This window comes from Phocoena sinus, chromosome 3, assembly GCF_008692025.1.
Source record: "Phocoena sinus isolate mPhoSin1 chromosome 3, mPhoSin1.pri, whole genome shotgun sequence".
NCBI lineage: Eukaryota > Metazoa > Chordata > Mammalia > Artiodactyla > Phocoenidae > Phocoena > Phocoena sinus.
In genome coordinates, this window is record NC_045765.1 from 36,396,820 (window position 1) to 36,408,424 (window position 11,605).

General features: G+C 47.4%; 1 protein-coding gene across 1 annotated transcript in view; it reads right to left on the reverse strand.

Moving 5' to 3' along the window:
• Window positions 1-4,170, reverse strand: part of ADRA1B (adrenoceptor alpha 1B) — a 60,420-nt gene extending 56,250 nt beyond the window's left edge. The window contains exon 1 of the mRNA XM_032629161.1: window positions 2,801-4,170. Within this exon, the coding sequence (XP_032485052.1) occupies window positions 2,801-3,749 (949 nt within the window). The 5' untranslated portion in view covers window positions 3,750-4,170. The remainder of the gene's footprint in view (window positions 1-2,800) is intronic.
• Between the last annotated feature and the right edge of the window lie 7,435 nt (window positions 4,171-11,605).

Here is an 11,605-nt window from a genome sequence, read left to right on the forward strand (position 1 = left end):
GATGCTCTTTCTATTGATAAATTACTAAGAACATGTTAATTAAGCACCTTCTCTGTTTGAAACTCTTGAGTAACTTTCGAAGTCCATCCCAAATTCAAGGCCTGGAGTCCACACTCCTTACCCGCCAAGGGTTGGATTTCCAGGGGAGAAGCATGTGGATAGACTCAGCTCAGGGCCAGCACACTGGGAGAGCTCCGAGAGATAACGGTTGGTCAGGAAGTCTTCAAGTCAAGGAGAAGAGAAACAAGCTCTGATAGCATCAGGGTGGCAAGAACATCTCACTTTCTGTGGCATGGAAGCCAAGGACCTGAGATGTTAGGAACATAAGGTCTCAGAAAGGCATGGACAGAAAGAGGGGGGAAACTGAAATAGTATAAGTGAGAAGAAACTGAGGGTGGGTGTGAAGAGCAGGACCCAGAGAGAAGCCGCATCGTCCTGCACCACCGCGTGGGTGGTGAAGTGCTAACCTTTGCAGCATTTAAAAACCTGGGTGTCCAGGAGGCTGGAGCCTGAAAGGAGCAGAGAGATCCCCTGGCCGGTGCTTCTCAAAGCCTGGTCTGCGGTCACCTCTTCAGAATCACCTGGTGGGCAGGTTAAACGTGATTCCTGGGACTTCTCTGATTTACTGGCTCGGATTCTCTATGCGTTAGGTCTTAGAAGCTGATTTTTTATCTAGTTCCACAAATGATTCTGATCCTTATTGAAGTCTGAGAGCCCTTGATCGAGTCCAGCCCTCTTGTTCCCTGGAAGTGAGACCTGAAGCCCAGCTGGTAAAGCAACACACCTAAGTTCACAGAGCTAATCTATGGCAAAGCTCATATACATAACTCTATTGCTCCTGACCCTCAGAGCAGTACTCTTTCCATTTCAACATGCTGGCAGCCTCTTCAGTTGTTTCCCCTGCCACCTAAAGTGAAAGCTTGCACCTTTGATCCACTCCTGCATCCTGCTGGGGCTTTGTCTTTCCTGAGGATGCTCTGGTCACAGCCTCTGCCGGCTGAGGATCGGGGGTGGGGGGGGGCGGTGGGGGGGAAGAAGGAAGAAAGGAAAAGGATCTAGTTCCCTTCTGAGCCTTTAATAACAGGTATTGGCAACTGAATGGAGAAGAAAACACAGTTTTAGCTGCAGGGGGTATTGGGGTTTGGTTTGTACTACTAAGAGCTAACTTTCATTGAGTATTTGCTGTGTACCAGACACTGTATTAAGTCCTTTCCATGCACTAGTGCAACCCCCATGGAGCAAACAGTAATTAGCCCTATTTCGCAGATGAAGAAACTGAGGCTCACAGAGAAGTCATCATTTGCCCAAGGTCACATGTCTAATTATTGGCCAAATCACTCCATGTGCAACCACGATCTTTGTATGGTCCAATGGAGTGTGAACTGTCATCCACTTTAACTGGACAAGCCTGCAAAAGGACCCTGAGACCTTGGGAAAGAAAAAAAGCTGGGCAGCGGGATGTGATCACTACTTGGGGTAGAGCTTCAAACCCTCTCCACTTAACACGCTGAAAATATTTCTGAAAGGCATTAGCTCGAAAGCTAGCCTTAGAAATGACAATATGGAGAGTAGGTTAAACAGTTTTTCTTTATCATTTTTAAACGGAAACTCCCGACGTCAGTTTACCCTCTTTCTATTTGGCTCTTTCTCTTGGAAGCAGTGTGTCTTTAGGATTTTTGTTACTTTGGGGATTTGTTTATGTTCAGTTCCAACTGAGCCCCTGGTGTGACTGTAGGCATTAGTGGTCCATGGCAAGTAGCAGCTGTTGTCTCTTCTGATATCACAGCACATGACTCTGTCATAATTACCTCCCTCCATTCATTTTCTGGAGTGTCCCCCAGGGATAGAAAAAGAAATCAAAGCAGATCACTGCCTCAGAGAAGGGACAAGTGTTTCCTGAGCCGTGTGGACAGCATGTCACAGTACCTTCCTCTAGGTTTACCTCCTACCCAGACCTTGGCTTCATCCTTAGAGGAAGTCAGGTAGCCTTTTGAACAACTCACTTAGTAGGACTCCCAAACAAAAGAAGATGGGCACATTTTCATAGGAGAGAAAGGGCTCAGTTTCATACTAGCAGGACTTGGTGTCTGGTAGCTGAAGGTGAGGGGCAACTATAATTTAATTCTGGACATTCCATAACCCACCAGAGTTAGGGATATTTTGGGGTGAAAACTGAGAATGTGTGACCCTCTGGCCGTCTTCCTTCTCTTTCAAATCTCAAGCTTTAGATAAAGGCTTGTTGGGGCTGTGAGGCTGTAAAATGCTCTTATTAACTCGTAATGGAGGGAGTGCATGGAGGTGATAGCAAGTGGTGAAAGGAGGAGAGGGAGAAGGAGCCCTGGAAATGCTGAATGAAAACTGCCTTTCCGTGTACGAGCTGCCTCCCTGCTTCCCAAATGCCGTGTCTGCGGTAACTACAAACTATTTTGTATGCTGCATTAGTGACACCACCTTAGCGGGCACATGATTACTACTGAAATAACGCTGGTGTGATGTTCAAGTCCAGTGTCCTTTTAAATTATTAAACCAAGGCTGTTGAATGAGTCATTGCACATACCAGATTTGCCTCCTGAGGTTCTATTTCAAGTGACTTGTACCTTAGCACGTTTCACTAACACCTGAGCTGGTTCTTAGCCACCTACTCAATCTGCAAAGCCTTTGCAGAACAAACAATATTCCCCAACCTCCAAACACACAGACTGCATAAAAAACTAAAACCCACAAAAAACTTTATAGTAAGCTCACCAGTAAACCCAAGATCTGAAAATGCCCCGTTCCCCTCCGCCAGTTCCCAACTTACCAAGTGGTAGAGCGATGAAGAAGGGTAGCCAACACAAGATGAACATACCGACTACAATGCCCAAGGTCTTGGCTGCTTTCTTTTCCCGGGAGAACTTAAAAAGTTTGACAGCTATGGAACTCCTGGGGTTGTGGCCCTTGGCCTTGGTACTGCTGAGGGTGTCCTCGTGAAAGTTCTTGGAGTGGATCCTCAAGGTCAGCTCCTTGGAGTTGGACATCTCCTTCATGACTCCAGCCTCCAGGTTCTTGGTGGTCCTCTTGGCAACGATGTAGACCCGGCAGTACATGACCAGAATGACCGCCAGAGGGATGTAGAAGGAGCCCAGGGAGGAGAAGAGAGCATAGAAGGGTTCTTCAGTGACCCCACATTCCTTGTCATCATTGGGCGCCGGCTCCTTCCACCCAAGAAGAGGCCCAATGGAAATGACCGTGGACAAGACCCAGACACCGAGGAGTGCCAAGATGGCCTTCCTCCTGGTGACCAGCGACGGGTACTGCAGAGAGTAGCGCACCCCGATGTAGCGGTCGATGGAGATGGCGCACAGGCTCAAAATGGAGGCTGTGCAGCACAGAACATCCACGGCAGCCCAGATGTCACAGAAGATACGGCCCAGCACCCAATAGCCGAGCACCTCCAGGGCCGCGGAGAAGGGCAGCACAGTGAAGCTTAGCAGCAGGTCGGCAATGGCCAGGTTGACAATGAAGTAGTTGGTGGGCGTCCTCAGGTGACGGTTGCAGGCCACAGACAAGATGACTAGGATGTTGCCCACGATGGCAAAGAGGATGAAGGCGCCCAGCACCAGGCCCACGGAGATGGCCCTGGTGATGTCCAGCTGGGGCAGTGTGGAGTTGCTCGAGGTCTGGTTGGGGCCAGTGAAGTTGGCATTTTTCAACTCTCCCCAGTGGGCAGGTGCTGCTGTGTTGTGGCCGGTGTCCAGATCGGGATTCATTTTAGAGTCCGCCCTCCATAGCCAGAGGGGTGACAGGGCTGGGAAGGGCTGGCGAAGGCTCCTCAGCTGCCCTGAAACTTTGCTTCCCCTGTGGTCTTCTTCCCAAAGGCGTCCTCCTGGCGAGAAGTCATCTCCCCCGGGCAGTCCAGCCCGGCAGCACGTCTCCTGTCTGCACCGAGCCGCTCGCTCGCCTGTCAGAGCGAGGAGGAGGAGGAGAGAGGGGACGAGGCGGCAGCTCCAAGTTTAATGGTCCACGTCAGGCGCGCCGGGCCGGGCTCGCGGGGAGCGGCGGGGAGGAGCGGGCGGCGGGGCAGGGGGCGCCCGTCTCTGCCCGGCCCGCGGCGGGTCTGCGGACAGCGGCGCCTCCGCCCAGCTAGCGCCGAGGAGGGTCTGCTTTCAATGAGCCGCCTCTGAGCTGACTGCACGGCGGTGACATCAGGCGGGGGAGCCCGGCGCCCTGACTCCGCGCGGCACTAGGGGGCAATGCGGGTCCAGCGAAGGTGCCCGCAGCCCCGACGCCGCCACCCTGCTCAGCCCGGAGGCGGGCCGCGCCCCCGTCTCCCCGAGGGCAGGCCAGTAGGGGGAGGGTAAGAGATGGGGGGAGCGGGGGCGGGGGTGGGGGCAGAGTGACCTGAGCGTGGGGATCCCCCTGTCCCCCATCCACAGGTGGCTCACTAGGATTCTTTTTTCCTTCTATTCACTCCGCAGTTTCAAAAGTGGGCTGGGGGTGCTTGCCTTTAGTGAGGGGCGTCTGGAGTCAGCACTCAGATATATAGGGGGCTCTGCAACTTGCGTGGCACCTAAAAGAGGAAGAACTCCTAAGTTAGTCAAATGAGAGGGACTTGAGTCAGATCTGAGACCAACCCCCATCCTTCCCTCCCTGTGAAACCTCTCTGGTCTCATAAGAAAACTCGGAAGCTTCTTGTCATTCATTCATTCAATCACTCATTCATTTAATAGATTGTTAACTGGGAACCCCCTGTCTGCCCTGGGTTCTGTTCTAGGCGCTGTGGGTAGAGTAAATGAACCAAGTAGACAAAGACTCCTGTCCTTGGGGAGCTTCCATTCTAGTGGGAGGAGACAAACAAATAAGTAGGCAAATTCTGAGGTGTGCCCTATGCTGACAGGCGTAGCAGAGAAAATAAAGCAAGATTGGGGAAATGGAATGCTGTGGGGCGCATTTGGAATTTATATGGGTGCTCAGGATTTTCCTGAAGTGATGTTTGAGCCAAGACCTGAAAGAAATGAACAAACTGTGGGCTATCTGGGGGTAGGAATGGGGTAAGAGACCTCCAGGCAAATGGGGAGGGGACTTGGGGAATCCAGATTATTTGTTGAATTCTTTTCCCCTTTCTGCCTGATTTCCATGTTGGACATTCAGCTATAGGGACACACTTCCCAAGGTGGGTGAATGGTACTTAGGAAAGAGGGTATGGCCAAGGATGCCGAGGGAGAGCCTTATGTTAGTTAACATTTATCCACTTGTCGCATCTTCTCACGACACTAGGAAAGAAGGACTATTCTCATAATCATTTTCATTTAGTGGATGGGACACCAAGGTGCAGTGAAATTTAACTATGTGTAAATCCACATGGCCATCAAGGAGTGAATTTGGGAGTTGAACCCAACTGCGTGTCTATCCAAAGTTGAGCACTTAGCTGTTATGTCACACTTTTCCCCCAGAAGCAAGGAAGGGGATGAATTCTCACCCCCAGCTTTATTGAGATATAATTGACATATAACATTATGTAAGTTGATTTGAGACACTTATATATTGCAAAATGATTACCATCATAGTGTTAGCTAATACTGCCAACATGTCACGTAATTACCATTTCTTTTTTTGTGGTGAGAACATTTAAGATCTACTCTCTTAGCAACTTTCAAGTATGTGATATAGTATTATTAACTATGATCACCATGCTGCACATTAGATCCCCAGAACTTATTCATCTTATAACTGGAAGTTTTCACCATTTGACCAACATTTCCCCACTCCAGCCCCTCCCCACCCAACCCCTGATAACCACCACTTAACTAACTCTGTTTCTGAGGATTTTTTTTTCTTTTAGATTCACATATAAGTGATATCATGTAGTATTTGTCTTTCTCTGTCTGACTTATTTCACTTAGCATAACGCCCTCAAGTCTTATCTACGTTGCTGCAAATGGTGGGATTTCTTTCTTTGTCTTGGCTGAATAATACTCCATTGTGTGTATGTATGTGTGTGTGTATGCCACATCTTCTTTATCCATCCATCAGCTGATGGACATTTGTTTCCATGTCTTAGCTCTTGTGAATAATGCTGCAGAGAACATGGGAGTGCAAAGGAAATCCTTTTTTCATTTGCTTTGGATATATACCCAGAGGTGGGATTGCTAGATCATATGGTAGTTCTACTTTTAATTTTTTGAGGAACCTCCTTACTGTTTTCCATAGTGACTGTGCCAATTTACATATGAGGTAGGGGTGGATTGATTGTTATAGATGGAGCTGTCTTCCAAGTAGTCAGTTTTGGGACCTGAGCTACTAGTGCTGGGAGGGAACTCACATTTATTGAGTTTCCACTGATAGCCAAGCATTTACTCATTTTCTTTTATTCTTCACAACAACTTTTAACAGAAGCATACCATTCTCCATTGACAGTTGAGAAAACCATGGTTCAGAGAGAGTTAGAATATTCCTGAGGTTGTATGGCTTGTAGACATGTGGCAGAGCAATGGGTAGTGAGAGCTGGAGACTGAAAAGTAAAGCCTGGGGACTTCCCTGGCAATCCAGTGGTTAAGACTCCATGCTCCCAATGCAGGGGCATGGGTTCAATTCCTAGTCCAGGAACTAAGATCCCACATGCTACACAGCAAAAAAAAAAAAAAAAAAAAAAAAAAGTAAAGCCTGATGCCTTCTTTACTCTCGTCCAGAATCCTGCATCTAGGGCTTCCTACTTCCTGCCCTTGATAATCACTGTAGCCTGGTATTCAGAGGTGGGGAACCAGGAAGCCATTCAGGGTGATTTACATTTAAGCTCTCCATCCTAAAGGTGTGTCCCTAACCTCATATATATATATGTATATTTGGAGGTGGTAGGATATCATACACCTATCTAGGGATTTAATCTCTCCCATCAAAATTTACAGACCCTCAAATGCACAAAATACACAATTTCAAGGAGTTCCCTGAGATTAAGGAATCTGTGATAGAGATAGCCCTGAAAACAGACTTCTTCTATTTCAATTAAACTGGCTTAAGTTGTATATGAAGATTTTAAAATAAGAGATTGTTTATAGTGATTTAGCTCTTCAAGAGCTAGCAGAACTCTTGCTTGCCCATCTTCCCATTTTGGAGGTGGTCGAGGAGGCAGAGAAAATTGGTAAACTCCCACAGCTAGTCAGGTGCAGAGCGGGTTCTCAAACTCCATTTCCCTGCCCCACAGAGCGGTGCACCTTCCTCTGCCCCAGACAGAAGCCACACACGGCAGCTACTCATGACTTATACAGCAGACTGTGAGACAGGGACGACTTGGGCAGGCCTCTGCCAGGGGTCCTTATGAAGAGGAGAGATTGTCCTTGGTCCTGGGGGGCTCATGTACTGATCTATCTGGAGACAGGGCCTGGGCCAGATGATCTTTTGAGGTCTTCTAGTTCCAGGTGGTCAGCTTCCTTTGCTAGATAAAGAGGCCTCTGAAGGCAACCATGCTGCCCCTTCTCCAATGCACTGTCCACAGCGGTGGTGGGAGTGGGGTCTCATATACTCAGCTCCCACCATCCTCCTATATCTTTAAGTCTAGGATGATGGTGCTTCTCTTGAACTGCTTTACACCCAAGGGGAAGTGGGAGGAGGAAGAGAATGCCAGCAGGTTGGCAGATAGCTGGTGATTATCACAAAGACAGGGATGTAGGAGGGAAAGAGTGGGGCAGAATGAAGAGCAAGTTTCGAGTCCACATTTTGATGGTGGTGGCCCATTTCCCACTTCCCTGGGCATTAATTTCACCACCTCTTGAACAGCCAGCAACACACCATTGAATTTGTAGAGGCTGTGTCTACATAATCACAGTAACCAGCTGCAATGTGAAAACTTAGCCTATCTGACATTTTCCTATAGTGGCAAAAGGCCAGGAAGAAAAAGAGCAAGTCTGAGATACAGATGTGGTTTATAGTTGTTACAAAAGAGGACAGTTTGTTACCTAAATGAGAACTTATGTCTTGATTCAGGTGTCAGGATGTGGAAGGGATTATTGAGCCAGAATGAGGGGTTCAAAACGCTTGTGGATTTCAGACACGTTGTCATTTAGCAGCATCTTTCACGAAAGCAAAACAAACATCCCATCATAAGGCAAACAGGTATTAGCCTTAACAGGAGCCACGTACCAGGACCTCACTAAGCACCTTGCTCATGGTCCTTTCCCTGCTGCTCCTTTCCTCCCTTCACTGGAGATGCCTTTTAACCCCTCTGGCTGATATCTGACCCAGAGAAATGACCATTTGTTTAGGTGTCATGAGGATACAGACGATATTTCATTTTCTTGGTACTCCCTGGGGCAAAGCCAAGCACAGAGCTCTGACTCACTCGAGGCTCAGGGAAGAAGAACCTTTTCATTATCCATCTGATTACATTAGAAACCTCTGATGTTGCAAACTCCCATTTCTGTGAGCCCTCTAGGAGAAGCTGCCACTGAGTTTGACCTGTGGGGAGACCAAGGCTGTGGGAGATTCAGAGATCTGTTTAGAGGACCTGTGGGAGATCTGTCATCTGTGATCATGCAGCTTTGTATGGTATTCCCTCTCTCGCTCTCTCCAGTTTTCAATTCAACCAGCCATATACAGGAGCATCTACTCTGTGTAAGGGACCATGCTAGGTGCTGCGGGCAAATCAAAGGTGAATTAAATCAAGCAAACAATAACCTAGCACTGAGCTAGGTGCCATGGGAGATGATGATGTTGGTAAAGTGCCCTTCAGAGGGTACCTACTATGTGGCAGGCACTGTTTTAGGTACTCTATGGGCACTTACTTAAATCTTTACAACAATGCAAGGTAGGAATTATCCCCATTTTACATATGAGGAAACTGAGGTTCAGAGAGGCTCTGTGACATGGCCAAGCCCATTCAATGAGTAAGCAGTGTTGGTATTCAAAGCATTATTGTCTGGCTCCAAAGCTTGCATCCTTCTCTCTGCACCAGACTGAGATTAAGAAAAAAAAAAAAAAAAAAGGGCAGCAGAAGTTTCAGTGTTAGCCCTGAAATTACAGTAGAAGGAAATTACAGTAGAAGACAGAATGTGATCGGGTTCCCGAGCGAGGCAGAGGTCAGGGAAGGGATGGCACGGCAGAGCTGTCTGGGTGAGAAGGTTCTGCAGACGAGCTCCCTGGGTCAGGCTTTCTTGCCTCCCAGGCCAGCACTCAGTCTGCTGAAGATTTGAGAGCCAACTTGGAGTCTACTCCTGCTTCCCTTATTTAATAGCTGCTAATGTGACCTTGGGCAGGATAGTAAAGTGACTAAGAGTCTGAACACTGGCATCAAGCAGACCTGGGTTTATGTCCCACGTCCACTAATTTATTACCTGTGTGTCCTTGGGCAAGTCATTTAACCACTCTGGGCTGTGGTTTCCTCATCTGTGAAATGAAGATCATAACAGTGCCTACCTCAGAGTGCTGAGGTGAGGATTACATGTGATAATGTGTGTAAAGTGCCTAGCACAGAGTAATAGTGAAAATATCAGCACTTAATAATGTGAGTTATTAAGTGCTTACCACAATGTAAGCATTGTGCTCCAAATGCCTTATGTACATTTTCTGACTTAATACTGTTAATAATATTATAAGGTGGATGCTATTACTACTGACATTGTATAGATGAGCAAACTGAGTCTCAGAGTGGTTGCCCAAGGCCACAGGGCTGGCAGGTGGCACAGCTGGAATACAAAGTACCCAGTAAATGAGACTAAAAATGGAAAAAGAATTGGAGGTATGAGGCCTCTGCTTCATGAGGTATACTAGGGTCTCTGGGGACCTGAAGGAGGATTTTTGCCCCTGCTGCAGCCCAGATGGGAAAGAGGAGAAGTACCCTTTCTTCTGAGCAGAGGACACTGGCTGCACTAGAGGCATTTCTTCTAAAGGCAGCAGGTCAGAAGCTCCCAGGAGGGAGGGATTTCAGCTCCCTCTGGGCAAACTTGCTTTTCTCTCTGGTAATTACAATTTGTCAATCTTTGGTGAGCAAGGATTCCCTCAGCCCAGAAATTCTAGATGCACTGCATGTCTCGGTAAGTGAGAGAGAGCTTGGAGCAACCATGTGCAGTAAACTTGTGAAGATTAGTTGACAAGTCATCCAGGGGCTGACATCACATCACATATTCGGGGAGAGCCTGGGAGCCCTGAATTGGGGGCTGGGGTGTGAGGGCACCAAAGCATGGAGTGTGAAAAGCCTACTGAGTCTGGAACCAAGAATGGATCCCTGCTTCCTTATGCCCTAGCAGCTTCTCCTGTGGGACAAGGTAAACAGGTCACCAACACCAACGTGCAGTGCTGCAGAGTTGAGGACAAAGGGGAGCGTGTGCCGTTTTCTTGAAAGACTCTGGCTGTCCCTTTACTATCCATGGGCTTTGCCCATCACTTTGTCCAGGAATCTGTCGTGGGCCCCAAATTTCTCAAGAAATGGCCTTTGGGTTGCAATATGGTTTGAAGGTGGGCACGCAGCTGTGTTTGTACCAGGCTCTTCACAAGACAGAGGTAGTTGTCCGTGTTACCAATGGAGATTTTGCTGGGGCTAAAGCTCTTTCAAGCTGCCTTTGTATTGCCACTGTCAGGATTTACTTTCTAAATACACTTGTTGAAACTGTCAAAGGTTAAAGCAAAACATAACAAAACAAAAGTTATGTCAATAGGCTCCGTACAGCTGACTTTTCAAGGCACTGGCCCCTCTGGGCTCCACTGCTACAATCAGGACCCGGACTTCTGAAATGTCAGACCATGAAGGACCCTACAGATCATCTGGTCCAGGGTCAGCAAGCTATAATCCCATGGAACAAATCCAGCCTTGTGCCTGTTTTTGTAAATAAAGTTTTATTGGAACACAGCCATGCCCATTCGCTTGGGTATTGTCTGCGGGTATTTTCACGGTACCCCGGCAGAGTTGTGGAGCTGCAACAGAGACAGTCTTGTAAAGCCTAAAATATTTGTTCTCTGAACCTTTACAGAATATGTTTGTTGCATGTTCTATAAACATTGTTGCATCAAATGTTTATCTAGTCTAACACTCTTATTTTACATGTAGGCACACGAAGGCCCAGAAAGGGGAAGGGAATTACCTAAGGCAGAACCAGAGTCCATAGCCTGGAGATTTGACTCCACCCCCATGGCTCTTTTTTTTTTGCCACTGCTGTTATCAATTTCTGCCACTGCTATTATCAATTTCTGCAGCCTGGCATGGAGTCTGAGTTTGAATCCGAGCTTTGGCTGACCAGATGTGTGACCTTGGGCAAGCTACGTAACTCTTTCAGCCTCCATTTTTTCATCTGAGACCTGGAGATAATCCTTTCTATTTCTTGAGATAATCTACAACAACATAGGTGGTTGCAAGAATTAAAGGAACTGTAGTCTATAATGCTTAGGCTGGGACCTGGCTCATAAACAACACTCAGCCAAAAGTAGCACTATTATTATACTGATGTTCTCTGTAATTTTATATGTATTAATCTTATTCCCCTCTCCTCCAAATTTCATAAGAAAAAGTGATATCCCTTCCCAGTGGTTCTTTAACTTTTTGGGTCCTAGACCTTATTAAGAATCTACTGAAAGCTGTGGAAATTTTGCTTTACTCCACACTTTTTCTGAATTCCTTATAAGGGCTTCTTCAGTGCCAAGT